This window comes from Corapipo altera, unplaced genomic scaffold (assembly GCF_003945725.1).
Source record: "Corapipo altera isolate COAL_440 unplaced genomic scaffold, ASM394572v1 267, whole genome shotgun sequence".
Classification (NCBI taxonomy): Eukaryota; Metazoa; Chordata; class Aves; order Passeriformes; family Pipridae; genus Corapipo; species Corapipo altera.
The window spans coordinates 820532-845584 of NW_020884970.1; the positions used below are offsets into that span (position 1 = coordinate 820532).

Here is a 25053-nt window from a genome sequence, read left to right on the forward strand (position 1 = left end):
AAAAAAAAAAAAAAAAAAAAAAAAAAAAAAAAAAAAAAGAAGTTAAAAACCTGGCTGTCTGGCTGAAAAGAGCAAGAGGAAACAATTCTCAAATGTGGATCCTATCGTTTACATAGGGTCAAGTCACTAAAAACACCCACCAAACAATAAAAAAACTGTACCAGTGAGATTAGAAAGGCTTGGATAGAGAATAAAAAAAAAAAACAATCCTGTGTGGGCGTCTGTATTTCTACTCAATATTGCAGCTCTGTGGAATGGTGTAATGGGAACACCAGTGGGATGGAAGTGCTGTGGGAATCACCATCCCTGGCTGAAAGCAGATACAGCAGAACAGGGTCTGTCTCTTCCCTCACCCTACTGGGACCTAACTATTTTTATACCTCATAACCACCTTAATTCACATTTGTCCCTTATAGGGATGTAATTACACAACATAATTACAGTATTTTTGTTAAAAGCAGTAAAATGAAGCACAACACAGAGGCATCTTTTTCACCCCCCTCATCAGGTGTGAACTTGGCACCTGTTAGTTCCTTGAGCCTGTTCCTGACTTTAGTCTCCAGAGAGTGTTTACCTTCATAAATGCACTGATGGATTTAGCTTTGAGCCTTCCTGAATACAAAAGGAAGCTCAACTGTGAACCCTTGGTACGTGACAGGCCTCTGGTGATGCTCTTGCCTTCTCCTTTCTCCTTTCACTTCACCGTTGGGTCATGGAGATCTGGTTGTCTTCAAATATGGCCCTTGGGGTTGTGTCTAACCTTGTTTGTAAGTCCAAGTTACTGGGATTGAGTGGAGGGCACAGTCATCATGGTCATGGAAAGAGGCAAGACACAGCAGCTGACCAGAAGAGGCGAATTTCAAGTGCCCTGGCAGCTCTTGAACTGTCCAGTTCTGCATTTATGCTGAAGGATTTCCTTCTGGAATTGTCATGTGAAGAGATAAACTGGGTCAGGACAGAGACGTGTCTGTGCAAAATGAACCAAAATTAGTCCTGTTACGTGATTAGTTGTGGCTGGTTTGTGAAGAGCATGAGAACAGGGCAGACAGGGCTTCTCCCAGTGTGTTTTCCCAAGTTTCTTCAGTCAGAGGTGGTACATTTAATCCCACACAATGTATTTTTATTCTTCCTTTTTTTTTTCCTTCTTCTTTTCACAGGCCTGTTGCATTTTTAAGCCCGTGTAAGATTTCAGAATGCACAACAGCCCATGGAATGAAGTTCTTGCTTACTTAGTCTTTGCATGGAGGAGTATCTCCTTTTTTCATTCCTGTCTCCTGGATTTGCTTCCTTACACCTCAGTTCGTGCACTGGAAAAAGAAGGGATGTTTTGCCTTTTCCAGGTGACTCGGGAATTCACAGGGTGTTACTTTATGGGCTTTTCCACCACTCCAATATTCTTTTCCCTATCTGACATGACCTCACCTGTTTAGTTCTTCTACTGCATTAGGAAGAAAGTGGCAGAATGAGATAAATCATGGAAAAGAGTGGTGATAATGATAAATTTAAAGGTAAATCATGGAAAAGAGTGGTGATAATGATAAATTTAAAAGTAAATTTTAAGGGTTTCTTTTTCATCTGTGTTATGTTTATGCTTTCCAGGAGCTGCCCTCTTCTCCACTCCCTCTCTCCTGAAAAATGGGCACCTCCTGTGTATTTTGGCTTGCTCTCCAGCCTTCACTGACTGTACTGACTTAAGTCTCTCCCAGTAGCTGCAGATGCTCAGGCACCTTTTGCAGACACTGAGAAGTGAATGTCAGTCTCTTCTTCCAAGCAACATGTGATAGGAAAATGCCCTCAAGTTGTGCCAGGGGATGTTTAGATTGGATATCAGAGAAAATTTCTTCACTGAAAGAGTTGTCAAGCACTGGAACAGGTTTCCCAGGGCAGTGGTGAAGTCACCATCCCAGGAGGGATTTAAAAGACATGTAGACGTGGCACTTGGGGACATGGTTTATTGATGGGCTTGTCAGTGCTGGGTTAATGGTTGAACTCAATGATCTTAAAGGTCTTTCCAGCCCAAAAAATTCTGTGATTTAGGTGCCTTAATTTGGAGATGATTCCCACTCTTCTGCCAGCCCAGAAGGCTGTGGATCAGCAGACAGGTCTGCCAGCCCCACACACACCTCACAGGGCACCTGAGATGGCACTTGGCACTTACATTTGGACCTTTACATCCCCCACTGTGTGTCCTGCCTTCACCAGGGTCTTATATATGGATAATTGCCTAAAAAATATGACAGCAAAAAAAAAATGCAGTCTGTGTTTTTAAGGGCAATTTTCCCCTCCTGTGCAGGGTTTGCCAGTCAGCTGGTTTGCTTTGGCTCCTTCAGGGCTTGGAGTTCTTCTCGCATGAGTCACGCGCTGAAGAGAAGCCGCTTTTTCGCTTTTTCTCCTTGATGTTTGCAGTTGGTTCCCTTTGGTGCCATCATGTGCTACAGGAGCTTATCAGCAGGAAGGAGGAGCCCTGCAATGTGAACAAAGCTGGGAAATGAGCTGAAATAGGGCTTTTTATGGTCTCCTCATAACTGATTAGGGGCTGTGGCAGAGCAGACCTGACCCGTATGACTTTGTGGATACCCCAAAATATTTGTCCTCAGGGTGAAAGAAGGATGGGAAGGGGATGAGTTTAGCACTCCCCAAGCTGCCTCATGCTGTGAGCTGTCACTGCTTTGTGAGTGGAGCTGGTCTGGAGAAGAGAAGCTCCTTTGACAGCACATATTTACACATCCAGATGCTTCGTGTGCTCTGTCTTGTCATCCTTGCCTGAGAGCCTTCAAACGAGGTGAAATCTCTTTTCTTCTGCTATGCTAATCCTGCACTTGCCTGCCCTACTCTGCTGAAGGCAGGAGTTGTGCCAGGAGGCTTCACTCCATCGTGGAGAGCCTCCCCTCCCTGGCAGATGAGGGTGGTTGTTAGTTGTGTTTTCCTAGGATTTGGGCAAATTTGTTGCTGTGTTTTTCTGCTGCATCCCTCTGGTGAGTGTCTGTGGTCAAAAACATCTCAATTACTTGTTCTTCAGTCCATGTTGCTTAATTTTCATCCTGTTGCCTTGTTACAAACAATACCAGCAATTCCTTGCCTGCCTGTGATTTTACTCCCACTGTGGGGCATCCTTTGCTTTAAAAACCATTTATTTTTTCATTTATTTGAGGAGGGGGGAAGTTGAAGTACAGCCAGTCTAGGTGTCCACCCTTCCTCCTACCTCAGGGAGATTGTGTTGTGGTTTAAAGACACAGGCAGAAAGTCCTTCTGTAAACAGCAGATTGATGGGATATTTAAAAACCACTTCAAAGAATTAAGGGATCAACCGTGTTCTCCATCGGTGAGGGGTCTTGGCAAAAGTGAATGAGTTGGAAAATTGACAATGGTTGTTTTTCCTCAAATATGCACAGTGGCCCAGTACAGGTTCAACGGAGGTTTTTTAGCAAATTCACTTTAATTTGGCAGGAAAATTGGCTCCCATCCACTGCTGACTCTGGGCTGTGATTCATGGTGGGTGGCCACAGAACCCAGTGCAATCCTGAGGATCCTTCTGCATTTTCTCATTGTTGGAGCACATGGATTTTTTTGCAATGTGGTTTTCCTTCATCTCCCAGCATGACCATTGTTCAGAAATCTTTTGTAGTCTTGTGTGAGGAGATGTAGGTGGAGTAACTGTAAAAACACAATGGGCAGAGTAAGGGAGAGAAATGTCAGAAGGGCTCTTGTCAGCAGAGGCTACAGGCTGACTCTCCTCACCTCTTCACAAGCTACAGAATTGGTATAAAGAAGAAAAAGCAATGAGGGCTTGTTTGGATGCAGTATTCTTAGCAGGTTTTGCGGGGGTGTATAAATACATGTGACCACAGTGGTTTTTTGACCTTTCTTAGAGGTTATTCTTGGGGGAAGACAAGGACATTGAGGTGCTGGAGTGTGTCCAGAGAAGGGCACTAAAGCTGGTGAAGGGTCTAGAGGGTCTATGAGAAGAGGCTGAGGGAGCTGGGGGGGCTCAGTCTGGAGAAAAGGAGGCTCAAGGGGGACTTTCTCACTCTCTACAATTCTCTGAAGGGAGGTTGTAGCCAGGTGGGTTTTGGTCTCTTCTCCCAGGGCACTTGCAACAGGACAAGAGGAAATGGCCTCAAACTGGACCAGGAGAGGTTAAAGTTGGACATCAGGAATAATTTCCTCACTGAAAGGGCTATCAGGCCTTGGAAAGGGCTGCCCAGGGAGGTGGTGGAGTCCCCATCCCAGGAGGTGTTCAAGGAATGACTGGATGTGGCACTCAGTGCTCTGACCCTGGTGACAAGTTGGGGGTCGGTCACAGGTTGTGCTGGATGATCTTGGAGGTCTTTCCCAACCTTAATAATTCTGTGACTAATGATTTCATAGTTAGGCTGTGGTTGCATAGTAGTTGTCCCCATGCCCACGTTCCAGTTAGTCTCTGCTCAGGATTGTGTTGACTATTTTCTCCTCTCCATATCCCTGAAATATTTGGAGATATATCCAGTTCTCACCTTGATTGTGTGGGCTTGTGACTCCTTCTTTCTGTTTTCCACTGTGTTCAGTTAATAGTTGCATTCAGTATTCTTAGAGGTCTTTTCCAACTTGATTGACTCTGTGATTCTGTCTTTTCAAAGGTGTCTTTTGCTTCCATGGCACTGTGGGGATGTCCCAAGCCACTGTTTGTCTGATGTTCACTGACATTTGATTTTTTTTTAAACACGTTTCATTTTACCTTCCTGGATGTTGACCGCTGACTGGAAAGAAACTTGCAAACTGCTGCACAGCATCTCATTGGTTTTCTTTTAGTTCCCAGTTAAAAAAACCAACAACCTGACAAATCAAAAACCAAACACCAAACACCAAAAACCAAACCAAACCAACCAAACAAAAAAAAACCCACAAAAAACCAAAACAAGTCAACCCCCAAAAATCTCAGAAAACCCCTAATGAAACAAAACAATTTTAAGAGAACACCAAGAAGAACACACAGCCCTTCCTTCCATCTTTTTCTTTCCTGGACATTAGGCTTTGAAGACCACTGTCCATCCTATGGCCAATGTGATAGTTTTTTAATTCCCTCCTCTCCACAGCCGTTTCCACAGCCTCCACATTCAGGATGAGAGGAAATGGCCTCAAGTGCCACTGGAGGAGGTTTAGATTGGATATCAGGAAAAATTTCTTCACTGAAAGAGTGGTCGGGCATTGGAACAGGCTGCCCATGGAAGTGGTGGAATTGCCATCCCTGGAAGTGTTCAAGAGGTGTGTGGATGTGGCACTTGGGGATTTGGTGGCTGTGAACACGGTGGTGTTGTGTTAACGGTTGGACTCGATCTTAGAAGTCTTTTCCAATCTTAATGGTTCCATGGTTCTATATCTGTTGACTTGATTTACACTGTGCTTCTCTGACTTCCATCATCTCCCGTGGTCTTGGTAGGAAACCTGAAATGGAAATATCAAGTTGTTTTCTGTTTTTTAACAGATCACAACCAAATGTAGAAGTAGATTCTTTATTTCCCACTGTGTACTGTGTCTTCACCAGACCACACTGCTTCTCATTTATCCTTCTGCAAGGTTTATTTAACATGTGGTGAACACTGGTGCAGATGAGACCTTAGGCTGATATATATTCTGATTGTAAGCATTTAATAGCAACATTTCTACTTTGGGAAGTGGTACATAGGAAACAAGCCATGTTTGGTTATAGGGGAGTAGGATCCTGGGATTTAGGGATCTATTACTTTATTAATTCACCATTTTGCCCTGCATGTGCTACCCCCACGGCATTTCAGCTCTGTCTATCAAGGTGTTCCTGTGGATTCAAAATTTGTTGCCGTCCTCAGATTAATTTTTCACTATTCTGTTGAAATCCAATATAAATTTATAAATGCCATTTCTCATTTTGTTAAGCTGACCTGGTGTGTTGCAGTTGGTCTTTGTCCATTCGTGCGTGTATATCTTTTATAATTAATAAGTTTACTCGAACGTCAGAGTAGCAAACTAGACACCAGTTCCCTCTTTCCTGAGTCCCTCCTCCCTGGTTTTTCTTGCAGCAAATAGACATTAATATTCATCTTTTGTAAGCAGTGAAAAGGCAGATGAAACCTGGGTTCTGAACTGACTGGAAATTTAATTTTACTGTTCACTGAAATATGTAATACTCCTATGTTTGTCGAGCATATGGATAGATTAGGACTGTTCTACATGCAAGGTTCACAAAAAGTAGACAACAGGGCACAAAACAGCAAATAGAAGGTGGCAATGCAGGTTAAAAATAGAAAGAAAACCCTTGGTGGGTTAGAAGCAACACAGTTTTGGAGCATTTGTACTCAGGCAGTTTAGGGTTGGAAGCTGCTTGGATCATCTAGACATCATCTAGATCATCATCCCCTGCAGGACCCAGAAGAAATGTTGTTTACCCATGATATTCATGTCAGTTTAAAAAATAGGAAGGGTGACATCATATCTTGATCAAGATGAGCTAACAGTGACCTGGCACTAAGTCATCCAAGCGCTGCCACCCGTTTAGTCTGGAACAGTGGGAAACGCGACATCCAGCTCGGCGTCCGCTGACTCCCAAAACAACTTTGGTCTCCCAAAGACTGTCTCCTTCTTTTCTCTTGATTTAAATTCCTCAGTATCAGGAAAGCCTGATTGCTTTTCCAGGTGTAAAGACATTTGGGTCCTGAGGGCTGACCTTGTTTGTACAATCACTCTGTCATTTATCACACTCTGCTGCTGCTCTGGGCCAGTGTTTCAGTGTGTGCTGCCTCGTGCTTTGAAGATGGAAGGCATCCATCTTTCCATGGTGTCTGTGATCCTTTTGCTGAAAAACTTTTTCCAGCAGGTAGTTTTGCTCTCAGAAGTTCATACAGCTTAAATGGGGGGAGGGTCTATGAATCTGAGGTTCTCAAGCTAAACAAAATACATCCAGCCCTTCTTCTTGGCATTTGCCTGAGGGCAACCTGTCTCTGGTGCCACAGAGCAGGATTTGAAGGCTGCTTTCTGTTCTCTTTTGAGAAGATGTGCAGTCAGGTTGATGTGGAAGAAGAGCCTGTGTATTGAAGTGGCAGGTGGGACTGACATGAAAGGAGCCCAAGCAGCTTCCAGATTGCTATCCTTACCTCTGTTCTTTGTGTCTGACATCTGTGCAGTGGGAAATGGATACAGATGACTTGCAGGCATCCATTCCTTCCCACTTCTGGTGCTTATGGTTTCCTTCTCTCTGTTGCATGTCAGCCCATCCGATCTGAAGTCCTCTGATATCAATAGGAGACCTTAGGTGGAGACATCATGAGCTTGGTGGGGGTGGAGGTGCCTTTTGATGGGCAGGAAAGGGTCTGGTGTGCCTGGTGAGTGCTGCTGGCTGCAAAACTTGGGAATGACTGGCTGATGAAAGAAAGGGTGAGGCAGAAACTGTTCCTGTTGACTTTGCATAGTGTTGCTGATCTTGTTGAAGACTGAGATTAGGCAAAGGCTGCAATCAAATGTGCTGAGAACAGCCAGAGCTCTCAGTGTCATTGCAATTAGGAGCACAGTGAACCCACTGTCTCTATTTGTGGCTTGGTGTGTATCTCCATAAAATGTCACCGATGTCTTGTCTTGTTGTCTCTGACTTTTCAGCCTATTCTGATGGTATCTGTTCCCAGGACAAGATGCTCTGCTCCTAGAGACATCTCTAATGGCAGCTATACGGCGGGAAAGAAAACTAAATCCATTGGAAAGCACTCAGATGCTTCGTTCCTCAAACAAGGCTTTTTTTTCCTCGTTGTTTCTTAGCAGACGTCAAGAAGAGCAGAAACAGCTCATTTGTGGGATAATCTGTGCTGGTTTTCCTTTGCACCTACTCCACGGTGCCCTCAGGCCGTGGGCGTTCTGCTCTGTGGTGCTTCAGCTGGAGGAGGGGAGACAGGAGCAGGTTCAGGGTGTTGAGTCAGGTTTTTTACAGTCCCAAGTGACGTCAAGCCAGTCAAGTGCTACATAAGTGTCTCTCGAAGCTTCTGGAAGTCTGTTCTGTTTGTACAAGGTCTGATAATAGATATGATACCCCAGTGTTTTGTTGTTGTTTTTGTTGTCGTATTTTGTGTCTTGTCAACCCAGGCTAGACAGTGAGGTCCTCGGGCTGTGGGGACAGGGATGATTTCACTCTCCAAGGACCTTCCATCACTTTTAAAGCTTAATTAGGAGGCAAAGTGGGAGGAAGCAGCTGTATTGCTGCACCCCCAGTCCTGCTCCATGCAGGACATCGCTCCCAGACCACTCCCCTGCCAGTCATTTCTTCAGCTCCTTGCACTGCTTTCCTCACCTTGCCTGCCCAAAGCCACCCCAGAACATGATGTTAATATTACAAACATCACAAAAGATCCAGAAGGGAATAAATTGCCTCGAAGCACAGAGTGAAAAAGAAGAAAGTCATCCCCTCCAGCTATTCTGACTGACCTCTGACAGCCCTGTTATGAGCCACTTGGGGATTTGTGCAATTATCCCAACAAAACAAAACAAAAGTGATTCAACAGCAGGGCTTGTTCATGAATTCAGGTTCTCTGAGAAACAAGCAGGAGGCATTTTTTCCAGGTGAACAGCATAAAGGTTTATTGAGTTTTGGTTTTGATAATTACAAAAAACCCAGAGAAGATAAGCTAAAAAGCAGCACGTCTGTGACACCAGTGACAGTCAACTCTGGGAGCAGAAGGCTTTGCAAATATGGCCTTTTCTCTCATGCCCTCAAAAAACTTTTATATTAACCAAGTTAGTCCTGGTTGAAGATGTCCCTGCCTATTGCAGCGGGGCTGTGTTAGTTGATCTTTAAAGGTGCCTTCCAACCCAAACTGTTCTTTGATCTGTTGTACTCTGCCAACAGGAGAGATCTGTATCTCTCTATCCATTTTTATCCATTTTATCCATATATTCATTTCATCCATGAAATGGAGGCCTCTGTATGGAAAGCAAGAAAATGCTGAGTATTCTCCCTTGTGGTCCATGTGTAAACAAGTCTCCTAATGAGAAATGAAAGGAGGTCAATCTGTTTAGTCCATCTGAGAGAAGGTTAAGAGGCAAAAAAGAGATCAAACAGCAAAGTTGAAGAGTTGAGAAGACACAGCTCTTCTTACTGAGTGGCTGGGGCTGATCCTTCAGTAACTGGAGCCTCAGAGAGGCTCTTGTAGAAAGAGGTGACCTGGTCTGAGCAGAGGCTGCAGAGGTTGATGGGTAAAGACGATTTATGTGAACTGATCTACTCTTTCTTTATGAGGAAGGTCAGGCTGGTTGGTAAAAGGATTTTATCTGTGTGAAAAGCCTCAGAAAAATCTATCTCAAGTTGGTTATCCAGAAGTGGAGGTGTCACCATAACTAAATCACTTCTGAAGCCCTCAGTGAGGGCATTTCTCCATCAGCAGGGTGGTGATAGAACTGGGAATAAAATACGTGCACAAGCACAGGCCTGGCAGAGAATGGGTGGAGAGCAGCCCTGAGGAGAAGGACTTGGGAGTGTTAGTTGATGAGAAGCTCAGCATGACCCAGCAAGGTGCACTGGCAGCCCAGAAAGCCAAACGTGTCCTGGGCTGCATCAAAAGCAGCAGCAACAGGTCAAGGGAAGGGATTCTGCCCCTTTGTTCCACTCTGGTGAGACCCCGACTGGAGCACTGCATCCAGCTCTGGGGACCCCAACTTAGGAAGGATGTGGAAGTGCTGGAGTGAGTGCAGAGGAGGCCACAAAGATGATCTGAGAGCTGGAGCCCCTCTGCTCTGGAGACAGACTGAGAGAGCTGGGGTTGTTCATCCTGGTGAAGTCTCCACGGAGACCTTAGAACCCTTTCCAGTGCCTAAAGGGGCTCCAAGAAAGCAGGAGAGGGACTTTTGATGAGAACATGGAGTGACAGGACAAGAGGGAATGGCTCCAAACTGATAGAGGACAGGTTAGTGAAGATGTTAAACAGGACTGGACCCAGTATTGACTCCAAGAAGTGTTGGCCAGTCTTATCACCTCCAGGTGTAAAAAGACCTTTCTCCTTTTTTCCTGTTCCCAAAGGTGCTCTGTCCTTCCTCTTAGGCTCTCCAAATGTCTCAGTTCATTTTTCCAGCTTCAGTTTAGAGCTATTCCCATGTCTTGTCCAACAGGAATGAAAAGAATATTTCCCTCCTTTTTATTTTCAGAAACCTTTACACAGATTTGAAGGCTCAAGTTTTCCCATCAGTCTTCTATAGGAAAAGCAACCTCTTTTACTCAATCTCTCCTATCAGGTTACATTCTCTTGACCTGTTGTCATTCTCCAAGTTCCCTCTAGACTCTCTTCAACCTCTGACAAAGTCTTTGCTGGAGCTTGTTGCCTACAGCTGAGGACTCTGCAGTGTGGGGTCAAGCAAAAGGTTTGCTTTCCTTGTTCAAAAGATTGTAATCCTATTTATACATCCCCTGATGATGCCTTCCACTGTTACAGGAAACGTCACTGCAGATTCCTGCTCAGCCTGAAGTCCAGGGCATCTTTCCATCCTTCTCTGCAGCACTGGCCAGCAGTTCCCATTCTCTGTTTGTACTGCCACTGAATTCAGGTTCCTGCAGTTGGCCTGAATTGTGCAGTGTCTTATTTTCTTTGTTGAACATCACTTGTGGTTTGGTAGGATTGTTTTGAAGGCTGGAGCTGTTGTGTAACCTCCCTGTCTGATGTCCTGTATGTGTGTGATGAGGCTCATCCCAGTTCCATCACCAAGCTCGCTGCTCAAAATACAAATGGAGAGAGCAGAGCTCTGCGGACCACACTCAGGTCATTCTTTGGTTATGACAGCAGGCCACTGGGAGCATTTAATGGCTTTAAACTGAAAGGGAGCAGGTGTAGATTAGATATTAGTAAATAGTCAGAGTAATTGTCTCACAGTCAGCCAAGAGGGCCATGAATGGTGCTCAGGTTGCTTCAGGCATCAGAGGAGGAAAATCATAGAATCCCAGAGGTGAGAAAGAACCTCAGGAGTTCATCTTGTCCAACCCCACTCCTCAGAGCAGGGGCACCTGGACCAGGTTACTCAGGCCCATGTTCAGTCAGGGCTTGAATAAGGACGGGGACTCCACAACCTCTCTGTGCAGCCTGTGCTGATGTTTGACTACCCTCACCATAAAAAAAGGAACAAACCACAAAACAAGCACAAAAGCCACTCCAAATCCCCCCAAAAATCAGCTTCTTTTTTAAGCTTTTGAAGTGGAATTTCCTATGTTTCAATCCATTGGCTCTTGTCCTGTCACTGAGCACCACCAAGAAGAGTCTGACTCCGTCATATTTACTTCTTTCCATCAGATATTTATACACCTGAATACCACCCCCACACACATCCTTCTCTTCTGCAGACTGAACAGTCCCAGCTCCCTCAGCCTCTCTTCATAAACCAGATGTTCCCATCCCTCAATCATCTTCGTGGCCCTTCTCTGGATTCGCTCCAATATGTCCATGTCTGTCCTCCTTTTCCATTTCTTTCCAGTGTACTCACGTCCTTCTCAGTCCAACTCCGCTTTAAAAACATATGACTTGTCTGAAGTGCTGCTGTGGTTTAACTCCAGCTGGGAACTAAGCACCACAAATCTCCTCACCTCCCCCAACAGGATGATGGAAAAGAATTGGAAGGGTAAAAGTGAGAAAGTCCATGGGTTGAGATAAGAACAGTTTAATAATTGATATAATAATAATAATAATAATAATAATAATAATAATAATAACAATAACAATAACAATAACAATAACAATAATAACAATAATAATAATAATAATATTTATTCCATGCTGAAACCTCACCTTTCATTCCTACCACTACTCATGCTGCCCATCTGAGTGACTCTAAATGGAGACTGATGGGTGTAGAACTCTTATATAGTTTTGCCTACTTGTTTTTTTGCCTGCTTGGTTTTACCTGCCAATTTCCTTCCCAATCCAAGAAACATGGACCAACCCTTTCCTTGAGTTGCTACATCCTATTTTATTCATGGCATGATTGACTTCTACAGGACATACCAAGCAAGAAGTAGTTGCATGTTGTTAAAATACAAATTCATGCCTCTGGTAGGATGGATGTCCTTTTAATCTGGCTTGGCTGTGGTTGTTTCTTCATTTGTATTTTAGGTGATGAGGATAAAACTGTGATAAAATCTTTTTTTCTTCTTTTTTTTCCTTTTTTTCTCTTCTTTTTCTTTATTTTTTTTCCTGTGTTTAGTATGTTAGGAAATGCTTGTTCCAATTTGTACAAACTGCCTTCACAGTAAATTGGACAAGTCTCCCTGAGGAGCAGTAGACAAAAGCCTTGGGAAGTGCCATGGGAATGGGGAGGGAAATGCTTTTATTGCCAATCAAATTAAAGGCATTTAGATCTGCTCTTAGATTTTCCTGTAAATATATTACTGTGGGGTAAAAATGTGACTCCTGAGCTGTGTGAATAAGGGATATTTCAATAGCTTAGTAGGATGGGGTGGGAGGTGGTTGATGCTAAAAAGGTTGGTTAAGCTAAAACAAAATATTTCATTTTCAATTCTTTCTATTTTTCCTCCATTACAAGGAGAAAAGGCTTTAAAATGGAAACATACTCTGAAAAGGGTAAATCAACATGAAACATTTGGAGTGCTCCAAAAGCCCTCCCTCTATCCCCTCCCGTTTCCACTCTGTTGGAGAAAAAATAGACACATTCACTGTTTGCCAAAGCAACACTTGCCCAGTTGTAATCAAGTAATTTTACAACATGGTGTAGACTTTCACTCCATGTTTGTTGTTGTGTCCTGAGGAAGTCGTGTCAGCAAATGCTTCCACTTGCTTATCTCTAAAGAGAAAGGGTGGACCAGGATGAACCTCTGTACAGAGGCTGTTTTAAGGCTGTTTGGTTGCCCCACATCTCTGCTTACAGAGGATTTAAACTGTAGCCACGATGGGAGGTAAAAATAAAAAGATAATTCCTTTTCCCTGCCTAAAAGCTTTCTTTTGACTGTCTTCCATGTGCCCATATTTTCACAGGTAAGAGTTTTGCTGGGTCTTGGGTTGCATTTTGTGATGAAATCTGGGAGAGGTGAGGTTTGTTCCCAGTCCACTGCAGTCACCACTCCCCAAATGAATCTTCCAATGTTTCTTGTGTTGTTTTGTGGTTTCCATGAAGAATTTTCATCACAATATCATAGAATCATGGAATGATTTGAGCTGGAGAGTATCTTAAAGACCCTCTAGTTCCACCTCCCTGCCATGGGCAGGGACACCTTCCACTAGCCCAGGTTTCTCAGAGCCCCATCCAACCTGGCCTTGAACACTTCCAGGGATGGGGCAGCCACAGCTTCTCTGGGCAACCTGTACCAGGGCCTCCCCACCCTCCTAGGAAAGAATTTCTTCCTAATTGCTCGTCTAAACCTGCTCTCTTTCAGTTTAAAACCATTGACATCTTCTTGTCTGAACAGCTTAAACAAAAGTTGTTACAAACTTTGCATGAGGCAAGAGCTGAGTTTTACTTTTTTAATAACACTTCCAGGGATGGGACAGCCACAACTTCTCTGGGATAACCGTGCCAGTGACTCACTGCCCTGTGAATACAGAATTTCTTCCAAAAACCTGAACTAAACCTCCCCTCTGTCACTTTTAAGCTATCACCCTTTGTTCTATCACTCCAATCCCTGCTAAAAAGTCCCTCTCCACGTCTCTTTCAGACCCTCTTTAGGTCCTGGAAGTTGCTCTAAGGTCTCCTGGGAGAGAGAAAACTTGTAGAGTATATTTCCATGGAGCTTAAAGTGTTACAGTTTTACAGGGTTGACATGATGATTGTGTTGTTGAGTGTCTTGCAAACCCTTGGTTTACAAGTTTGCTGTTTGGTTCCTCTTGTTGGCCCCACTTTCTGTCTCCTGAGTGCACACACAAAAGCACTTCTCCTTCTCTCTCTGGCTGCTTGGGCTCTCACAGGTTTGGCTTCCATAAGTTTGGGCTCAAGGCTGTTTCCCTAAAATGAGGGAATGCCTGGGGGCACCTGCAGCAGCCTCAGATGCCAATTATGTGAGAACATGATACACTGATGCGGGGGGGGGAAGCTGGACTCTGGATTTTCTCCACTTTTTATGGATTTGGCTCCCACCCCTTGCTGTCTCAAGGTGGTTGCTTTTTCATCCTTATTCATGTGTCTGGCCCAATTAAGGCAGGATGGTGAGTGATTCCTTTTAGTCCAAGAGTTTCCCTGTCTGGCGAATCTCAGCAGTGATTCTTTGCTTGGTTTTGAAGCTCTGAAAGAAAAAGGAGAATGGAGTACAACAGGTGCCTGAGGCCATTAGATTGTTCCCAGTACCATGCAGAACTGGGAATTTCTGGTACTCTGCTTTCCCTGAAGGACAAACCTAAGGAATGGTTGCAAGTACACAGCTCTGCCAGTGCATCCCAAAAGAGACTTTAGCCTTTTCCTGAGGTATTTATCAATCCATACATGAAAACATCATGCCACACGTGGTCATGTGTCATAGGAACTGGAGGCCATTCCCAGCTTTTTGCATGTCAGAGGAAAAGTGACTCATCCAGGAGATGAGTAGTTTGAATATCCAAGCCCAGAACAAAACTTTGCAGCTCATGGCACTCAGCTTTCCACCTCAACATCTCTATCAGTGCAAGAAATACATGGATCTATTGGAGCAGGACCAGGGGAGGCCACAAAAAGGATCAGAGAGATGGAGCACCTAAGCTGCGCAGACAGGCTGGGAGAGCTGGGGTTGTTCAGCCCTGGAGAAGAGAAGGCTCTGGGGAGACCTTATTGTGGCCTTTCAATACTTAAATGGGACCTACAGGAAAGATGAGAACAGACTTTTTAGCAGGGCCTGTAATGAGTCATGGTTTTAAACTAAAAGAGATTAGACACAGAGTAGATATAATGAGGAATTTTTTTTATGGTGAGTGTGGTGAAACACTGGCACAGGTTGCCCAGAGAGGTGGTAGATGCCACATGCCTGGAAGTATGGGGCTCTGAGCAACCCGATCTAGTGGAAGGTGCCCCTGTCCATGTCAGTAGGATTGGATGATGTGACCTTTAAATGTCCCTGCCAACCTAAACCATTCTGTGATTCTGCCATCGTGCTAAAGGTGCTGCAATGATTGTTGGAGAGGGTGGTTTGTTGACTGAGTTATTTTGTTTGTCCTTCAGTCAAAAAATGATATTTATATGTCAGAACAACCCCCTACGTGAAGGGCATGAGGGGCAGGTGGTATTCCGAGTCATCTCACACCAGTGTGTCCTCTCCATGGGACTCTCCCAGAAGGCCACACTGTCTTTTACCTTTTTTTTGGTGGTACTCTGTTTTTGGGTTGGTCTTTTTTTCATAGCCTTGGTGTAAGAAAGTAGTAGCTGGGTTTGGTCCTGTAGCATTTTCCATCATCATCTCCATGCCTTAGAGTTGAGCTATTTTTCCTACCAAAGTTCTTGGGACACCGTTGATATGCTGGAGGCTTTCTGTGACCTTGGTAAAACATTGTGGATGGGAAGGTGGGAAGGGGGATGAAGGAGTCTTCCTCTGGCAGTGCTGCTTTGATTTCATCCTGCTGCTGCTACCTTAGGCTTTGCAGTTTTTTTTAATTTTAATATTTTTTTATTTTTAACCAGCAAGGAAAAAATAACTCTGGCTCCAGTATTTTTATTGGAAGCCCAGGAGCTTATGATATAGCAACAAACTGTCTCTTTTGAGAGCTCATCAAGACTGCAGTGTGATGGATGGACTCCCAGCCAGATGTGTACTGGTAATGTTCCAGAAGACAACATTACCTGGTTTTTGATTGAGTTCTTAGTCTTTCCCACCAGCTCAGGATCTCAAAGCATTTTGTGAGCAGCGAGGAATTAAAAGTTGCCCTTTACCAATGGAGAAAATAAGACACAGGGAGGTGAAATTACTTGTTTGTCCCCAAGATCGTTTGTAGCCCAGAAGACCTGGATTTTAGTGCTTTTAATTTTTTGCAGGTGGACATCCTGGAGTTTGGAGATTGCCCTGTATCTTTTATTTGTCCTTTTAGTCCTCTTGTTTTCTTTGACTACTGTGGTTTAACTGGCTTTTAACACGACTGTGTCTGTCTTTTTCTCTTTTTTTTAGATTTGAAGTGTAATCTCACATCCATCACTATCTAGAAAATGTCTTATGGATCCATTGATGGGAGTGGATTTGGGAGCAGGAACCCATTTGGAGGCCCTTCGAGACAAGGCTATCAACCTCTCGGTAAAGTATCGATCCCTTGCTGTAATTTATTCTCCCTGACTCCCTAAGGAGTGAAGTTTTCACTGCTCAGGTTCAGTGTGGCTGGTGTGTAAATACCAAACTCTCACCAGGGGTCACTTCTGACAATGATTTTTGGAGGTGGAAACCAAACTTTTTGAGTTTGATTTATGTGACGAGGCCCAACGTGTTACCGTTCTCAGGGTTTGAGGCTGCAACTAATGAGGATTTTGGAGGAATTTGGGGGGACTGAAAGGAGAAATATGGAATATTCTCTAGACCTGCTCGTGTCTGTCCTCATCTCCCCATCACTGTTGCAATAAGTTGGTCTGAATGGTTGATCTGGGACTGGTTGGCAGTGCAATGATGGTGGAAGTAGATGGGGAGATGTACAAAATGCAGTGGGCTGTGCTCCCCCAGACAATAACTCGAGTGCTGTGGAGTGGAGGCTGCTTGAACCTGGAAAACGTGCTTGGATGTGGCAACAACAGGGGCAAAACCTTCCTCTGGAAATGCTGAAACCATAAACAGTGGCTTGCAAATGGCTATGGATTCTTTCCTTGTGGCATGTTTTTAAGCAGAGACCAGATGTACTCTCCTTACCTGTCCCCTCCTTGCCCCAGAGGACTCAAGAAATGGTGAAGCAGAAAGGAAAAAGCACCCCGGTGCCAACCTGTGTATCTGAAAGGGTCCCCAAGGCAAACCTGCTCCTCATAAAAGCAAATTCATTGTGTAACTGCCATTATTGGAAGCACAACTAATGGTTAGAACCTCCTGATTTTGTGTGTTGAAGGTGTCGACTCTGTCCCACTCCTGATATGGGCAGGTTGTAGGAGGCATCCTTTGCCAGAACTTGGGTAGTGCTGAGGTTGTCCCTGTTGGCGTGAGGCTGGAGGTGGAAGGTGGGTCTCACCCTGCCCAATTCTGAGCAGCACAGGGAGGTAAAAAAACCACCTCTGCAGCTGCCCAGATGTTCACCAGACCCCAGTCCAGATGGACAATTGCTGTAGGGGTGATTTGGGTTAATCTAGTCTGTCTTTCACAAGTCTTGTTAACTAGGACACATCCTTCATTTAATTTTGGTCCTGGGCCTCACTTGCACTGGGGGATGAGGCTGCAGGGCCTACAATGTGGACACAACTCGGAGTTGAGACCTTTGCAGAAGCATCAGGAAAGGGGATCTTGTAACATGGCCAAGGGCTCTGTTATCATTTTGCACCAGGGAAAAGAACATCACCCCTCTCTTCACCGGCCTTTGGTTTCAGCTGTGCCATTCATTGATGCAGCCTGACTTGGTTTTCATGTTTTGAGGGTTGCAAATGTTCTTTGGGAAACATTTCTTTGTTTTGCAAATAGCTGTTCTCCCTGGATGGAAATACATAGAAAAACATAGAAGTTTCTTCTGGTTTTCTGTTTTCTTATGAGTTTGAGTGTAATTATGATTTTCCTCTTTGAATAGGGAGAAGGTATTGAAGTGAGTGAGAGCTGCCTCTTCAGTTGTAAATAGTGATTTCTAGGCTATTCTACAAGGCAAAATTAAAGGCATAAAAACAAGGAAGAATGGGATACTTGGGCACAATCAAAGAACCGTGAGAAAAGAGAATTGAAATCTGGACTAGACAAATGATGAATCTCAGTGCATTGTAGCTTAGGTTAGAAAAACATGAATATTTATTGTACTGTGTGAAAAGACCACTGGGTTTTAATGTAAATGCACAGAATAACTCAAGACACTTTCAATCTCTAAATATTTAAAGAAATACCTCATTGTGCCCAGCTTGTCCATCCCTTGGCAGTTACTGATGTGACATTGAAGTCACCCTCAGTGGTTGCAAAAAGCAGCTGGTGTAGAAATATCAGCTTTTTTGGAACAGCCATGGGCTGTTGGCTGCCCAGCTGGAGCCTTTTAACACATTGGCTTATGGCTTGGAGTTGAGTGCTGGCTTTTCCCCCCGTGCATACACACATCATCTCAGGTGGTATTCCATTGGACACAGCTCCAAGGTCTTCCAAGGCTGATATTCCCAACAAGTAAAAATTGTTTGGCCCCTTGGCTGGGTGTACCTGTGGAAAAGATTGCAATTGGATGGACCTGTTTGCATTGGCCAAGGCAACTTGGAGGTGTTTCCTTTCTGTGGGTCTCAATCAGAGGTGGGTTCGTTCGGCCTTGAGAAAAGGTTTAGGGGAGACCTTGTCACCATGTCCCAGTATTTAAAGGGTGGCTACAAATAAGATGGAGACTCCATTTTTGCAAGGAGTCACATGGAAAATATGAGGGGTAGTGGGTAAAGTTATTCCTGGGGAGATTCAGATGTCAGACACTCAGACAAGAGGAGAATTTTTTTCCATGAGAACAAACACACTTTAGAATAATCTTTGAGGGGAAGTGGTGGATTCCTGGATATTGGACAGTTTTAAAATCCAGCTGGATGAGGTGCAGGGTTTTTTCTAGGCCATGCTTTTGCCAAGGAAGTTTGGATGAGATGATCCTGGATGTCCCTTTCCAACCTGGCATCCTGTGATTTTATTCAATGTTCATCTGAACCTCTGTAACTCCTCGTGTCCCTTCACCACGGGAGACCAACACGTCGAATGCCTTTTGCTGTAACATCCCCAAATATTGTTATTAATTAAGTGTCAGGAGAGGGTAATGCAACACTAATCATCTGCCTCCTGCTTCTGGAAGATGGATGACTGGTTTGCTAAGAAAAAAACTGCCCTCTTATTAGATCATGGAATGGCTGGAACAAAAGAGCGCAGCCTCCCCACCGGCATCCGAGTGTCTGCTCACAGCAGGGGCAGAGCTTGATGGGCATGTTCTGCGTGTGCTCTGAGACTCTACTTCTCTTTATGGCTAATAAATAAATAAAAAACAAGTACCAACATCCCTGCAGGTACTTACTGTCCAGTGGTGTGGTCCAGTGGTATATTCAGGTATCCAACAGACAACCCTGAAATCTTGAAGCTATAAAGACAACGGGAGTGGCACTGATTAATCTTTAATATCATGAAAGGGCAAAGAAAAGGGGGCTTAGGTTTTGTGTGGTTTTGTTTAATAAAGGGTGATACCACTCTGCCCTTATACCTGTCTGCCCATCTCGGGACTGTTTCCTCCATGCTCGATCTGGATGTGCTCCCCAGGCTGGGAAAGATTAATTACTTGGAGGAGTTCCCCTTGGCCCTGGACTGACTTGATGATGGACTTACAGCCTCTCATCAGTTCAACCTCATGTGGAGGTTAAACTTGCTGACCAACCTAATTAGAGAGATCAACCTAATTAGAGAGCTCCACAGCTCCATTTGCAACAGTTTGTGGAGGAATACCAAAGCAGTTTTTTAGGAAACCTAGTTTGCTTGGGACTCCTTGGTATCAGACAGCTCTAGTTCAAACTCTGTTTTTCAGGGTGGATATCCAGGATTTCTTGTGGAAAAAGTATACTTTATTATTATTATTATTATTATTATTATTATTATTATTATTATGTTATTTACTACTAGTAGTATTACTGGAATTGGGAGGAGAGAAAGTTTAACTCAGCAAAACTCAAATCTTCTGTAGCCTTAACCAAGGAGCACCCTAAGGTGGATCACAAGAGGGATCGCCAGGATTTCTTGGAGTATATCAATATTTGGGGATGACAGTGTCATTCAGCCACTGAAAAAAATGTGGAGTGGCAAGTGGAGGCAAAAGCAGCTGTGAGTTACAACCTCCTCCAGAAACATCTGGATTTCATCTCCTCATTCTGCTTCCCAAAATCCATGGAAAAACAAATATTCCCCCATTTCCATGTAGGAGCTTCTCTGGGTTTCAGCTATGCAGTGGTGTTGCATGGAGATGTTGGAAAGCAGGGAGTAAAGTTGTTCTTGTTTTTGTTTTATTTTTTTTAATTGAGTAATTAAAAAAAAAAAAACCACAAAAAACTTCAAAATATCTTTCTAAGTAATATACCATGTCTAAGATGAACAGCCACAAAACACCACAGAGCAGTAGAAATTCTATCTTCCCAAAACCATCTTTTTTGTGGGGAAAATTACCAAAACCTGCCTTACACAAGGAGGCACATAGGTCAGGGAGTTTAAATAGCTTGAATTAAAATGCCACAAGCCAGGAAATTTTTAACACTGATTTTATTAACCTTCCTGTAACCAGGGCTTTAAATGCCACACTTGAAAAGGTGAGGTTAATCTCATATTCCAGCAGTGCCTTGTTTCCAGGTGTGCTCAAGGGACTGGTGGGTCACTGCTTAATTTTGCTGTGACTTCATTTAGACCATTTTTCCGACAGTTTCTCCTGGACATATTGTGTGGGACTCCGGCCAGAGTGGTACTCAAGATATATCCCACATGAGTTTTTCTTTTTGTTGGATAAGGTTGGTTATCTTGACACAGAACAAAATTAGATTGGCCAGTGAAAGTTGTTCTTGGCAGTGTTCTCTGGGTATATATCACCTAATTATCATCTCAATACTTAGCAATCGTGGAATGAATTTTTCTAACATTTCTTTTCCTGGAATTGAGTCTATAATTTTCTTTACTCTCCCCTCTCTACCACTCTTTCCTCTGTGGAGCACCAACCAGCTCTTGGGAAGGTCACATGTCAGTGCTAGAAATGCTCTCTCTATCCCGTCATAGAATCATAGAAACATTTAGGTGGGAAAAGACCTCTAAAATCATAAAACCAGCCATTAATCCAGCACTGCCAAGCCCACCACAAAACCACATCACTGAGCAACACATCTACATGTTTTTTAAATCCGTCCAGGGATGGTGACTCAGCCATTTCCCTGGGCTGCCTTTTCCAATGCTTGACAAGCCTTTGAGTGAAGATTTTTTCCCAAGTATCCAATCTAAACCTCCTCCTTAGCAGATGAACCATCCTTCTGTCCTCTCCAACCCTATTTTGCCCTTTTCCTAGCAGTTTTGGAAAGTGATTTGTCCTTTAAATACCCATCATGATATTGTTGCCTCCCCTAGACCAGCAAAGTCACAGAGCTCGTGTGGCACACGGGAGGGAGATGTTCACATCAGCTGGGACCTCTTTGGTGGGATGGGCATGGCTGCAACTCTGTTCTGTAGACAAAACTCACTCAAAAGCTTGTGTACAAGTCAGCACTGTGGCCTGACCACCACGTGGTCTCACTGCAGCTCTGGGTCTGCTGTCAAACTGTGGGAAGGAATCCGCTGCCAAATTCACATCTTGATGTTGCTGAAGCACAGAACAAACTCTGAACTACACAAGGAGTCCTCCTGAGGTTAATTAACATTAAGCAGGTGGTTCATCCTTTTGCTGTATTGGGACACAAATACTGCTTTAGTTTTGCTTTGTCTTCCCAAATTAGTTCCAATACTTGGAATGCTTTGTTGAAGGGGCCTTGAAACTCTTGGTTGTTGCAGCTTATGGCATTGTCCAAACGGTCTGGAAGGAGGTCTAGGTCTGGTTGTGGCGATTGTTCCTCACTGGAGCAGTGAGGAACAAAATCATGCACTTAAATGTCCTTAGGATGGAGTGTTAGAAAAGATTGAAAACGGTGAAAGAAAGCAAGAACAAAATTGTTGGATCTTTTGGGGAGATTCAAAGCTACTGTGCAATATTAGGGATGTTTTATCAGAGTCTTAAATTGGTAGACTGGACTATGTCTTAATCATATTCAGCATTATAACCAAAGTGTGTTTTAGGGTGGAGTCCTGTCAGGTGTAGTCATAGAATCATTAGGGTTGGAAAAGACCAAAATCATCAAGTCCAACCTTCAAGGAAGGAAGGACTGAAGATGTGACCTTCTGTAGCACCTTTTCTCTGCCATCGTAGGTGGGTTCACAAATATTTCTCCATGGTTGCCACCTGGACTGCGAAGAAGGTGGTGTCACCTCTATTATATAGAGCAAACCCATACCATGGCTTGTCAAATGGTCTGTAAAAAGTTTCTGAGAGTCCTAATGATTGACTTTTGCTTCTTGGGTCCTGTCCTATTTTCTTCATTTTATGGGGACACAGTAGTTGAGGAGTTGAGTGTTGTATTTAATAAGTCATTAATAAAGTGCAGGGTAAGGTTTGGATGCAAACAATACTAAAAAAATCATAAGATGATCTCTTTTACTAGACAACCCTAAAACCCCATTTTATGTTGCATTTACAGATGAAATATTTCGTATTGTTTCTTTGCTATTGTGCGAGACTTCCAAATGTTAAAGATTTATTTTCTTAGTCCATTTTCACTAGATTTAGAGGATCTTCTCTGTTTTACATCCAGTTCTTAGAGATCTTAGGAATGATTTAATGAATTAATAAGCCTAAACATAGGGAAACATATTAAAGAATAATGAATAACATGTTTTATGGCAAAAGGAATTGCCAGGAGAATTAACTTTCATACACAAATTGACTTTGAAACTGTTGGTTTTGAAAACCTCTACCCTATCCCTTCTGGCACTTTTAACATTATATTAAATGTTTTGCTATAATCTCAGGATTTCAGGAAATTTAAATGGTTATGCATTTATTTATAGAACGAGCAAAAGCAGAACATACCATTGGAATAAATAAATGTTTTAATGAAATATCTGAGAGTGAGCTGACAACTTCATAGAATTTAAAAAAAATAAACCAAATCAAAAATCTCATGGGTAAAGATGAACTTTCTTTCTCTACCAATTTTATTATCTACTCTTGGTCATCCAAAGCCATTTTAATGTAAAAATGTAAAAATCATGCTGGTGGTCCCAATCTTTGACATAAAATCAGAAATCAAAGACCTTGTCCTCTCCTTAGGCATCATTCAGCTGGAAATGCATTTAAACATCTCAGAAGAGTTTGCTTCATTTTCCATGTGATTATGGTGAAATTAGGAATAGTTTAAGATCCTCTCCCCTCAGCCTGCTTGTCATCAAGGGTAGAGGTACCTTGGAAGGGACAGCAGAGCAGAATGGATGCTGCTGATGGAAGGTGTCCCTGCCCATGGCAGGGAAATTGGAACCAGATGAGCTTTAAGGTCCCTTCCAACCCCAACCATCCTGGGGTTCTGTGAATGTGCTGGTGGCTCCTTTATTTTCTCAGTGGGTGCCAGGCTGTGAACCTCAGACCTGGAACTGTCCTGCTGGGATGGCTTTCCAGGTGGGTATATTTTCCTAAAGACTGTCCCGTGCTTTAGTTTCAGCTCCTGAAATTAATACAGCTCAAAGGTTTTTTGCTTCTGGTTGTTCCCTCAAAAGCTTTTCCTTGTCTCAGGTGCAGAACAAAGAAAATGTTTATTAAAAAAATAACACTCAGCTCTTGCCCCATGTAAAGTTTATACAAATTTTGTTTAAGGTGTTTAGACCTGGACAAGACATCAGTGATTTTATACTGAAGGAGGGCAGGTTTAGATTAAATATTAGGAAGAAATTCTTCCCTGTGAGGGTGGTGAGGCCCTGACACAGATTGCCCAGAGAAACTGTGGCTGCCCCATCCCTGGAAATGTCCAAGGCCAGGTTGGATGGGGCTCTGAGCAACCTGGGCTAGTGGAAGGTGTCCCTTCCCATGGCAGGGGGGTGGAACTGGATGGTCTTTAATGTCCCTTCCAACCCAAACCACTCTGTGTTTCTATGATTCTATGTTTGATGCTCCCAAGATTCTTTAATCCTGTAGATTGAATCCAGGTTTTTTTGGCAACTTTCTCAGTTACTTGGGAGCATTTCTCCAGTTGGAGAGCAGAGAGGTCTTTGCTTTAGAGCCCTTGTCCAACAAGCCATAAGTGAGCACTTGGCTGTATTATGAAATTCCTGGAAGTCCTACAAGTCCTCCTTAACATTTTCTACACCCCTGGGCTTCCACCCTGTGCTTTGTATCCTGGCAGTATCCAATGCTTGGAGCAGGATCCTTTCTTCTTAATTTGTGCCTACAAATAAGTCTACCTGAGGCAAGACACCATTGAAACTGAGCTTGTATGAACATCTGTCCATGCTCACTGAGTGGAGATCCCTGGGAAACAGGATGAAGTCAGAGCATCTCTGCAGCTCTTTGCTTTTCCATCATAGTTGACTCCATGTGCACTTCCCAGTGCTCACCTGTGTCTTGCTGGGATCTGCAGAAGTGCCACCCGGGTGGTCGCACTCTGAAATCAGTGGTAGGTCAGGTCAGAGCTTATTCCAGGTTTGCTCCCAACATACCATGCCCAGGGTTGGGGTGGTGCCTGCATCCCAGTCTGGTTAATCCAGCTCTCTCCCTGGAGAGGAAGCAGATTCAGGCTCCAGTCAGGCAAAATGCTGCCCAGAGCATGAGGTTCTGCAAATCCTTTGCTGCAACATGAAGGGGAGAACCCCCAAAGTTCACTGCAAAAGGTGGTGTTTGGGAGCAGGCTGTCAGTTCTAACACAGCTTTATCCAATCCATCTTGTATTCCCTTCCTGGGAAGGTGATGGCAGATTTTATTGCTCCTGTGGCTACTAAAAGGTCTCTTTCTTTCCTTTTTCTTTTTTTTTTTTTTTTTTTTTTTTTTTCCCCCTTTGGTTACTTTTTGTTTGTTTGTTTGCAGGTTTTTTGTTTTATTTTGTTTTCCTGGGTTTTTTTTTTGTTTGATTGGTTTGCTTTTTGGTGTTTTTTTTTTTCCCTGTTGGTTTTTTTAGGAGTTTTTTTTGATGTGCACATCAGGAAACCAAATGAGGTTAAAATTAAGTTCAGCTTGGTCTGTCCTAGTTTGGATTGCAAGGATATCCATGTACAGTGAGTAAGCAGGTGCATGCTCTGTTCCTCTACTACTACCATAGTAACCCCAGTAAATTTGGGAGTGGACATTCCTGGGCACTGGAAGAGCTCAGACAGTATCTGGTGTGAATCTACTTTGTCCCAGTCCTTCTCCAGGTGGGACTCAGGCATTGACAGGGCTCAGATTTTTAGTACAGGTGAGGCTGTAAAACAAA

The 25053-nt window shown here is 43.6% G+C and overlaps 1 protein-coding gene across 5 annotated transcripts in view; it reads left to right on the plus strand.

Moving 5' to 3' along the window:
* Nucleotides 1–25053, plus strand: part of TSNARE1 (t-SNARE domain containing 1) — a 473885-nt gene that overhangs the window by 90800 nt on the left and 358032 nt on the right. For 4 of the 5 annotated variants that reach the window (XM_027665127.1, XM_027665131.1, XM_027665128.1 and 1 more), the window contains one exon: nucleotides 16043–16165. In XM_027665127.1, the coding sequence (XP_027520928.1) occupies nucleotides 16081–16165 (85 nt within the window). In that variant the 5' untranslated portion in view covers nucleotides 16043–16080. Of the gene's footprint in view, nucleotides 1–2669; nucleotides 2783–16042; nucleotides 16166–25053 lie in introns of those variants that run through there. The other variant, XM_027665130.1, reaches the window with a different exon arrangement.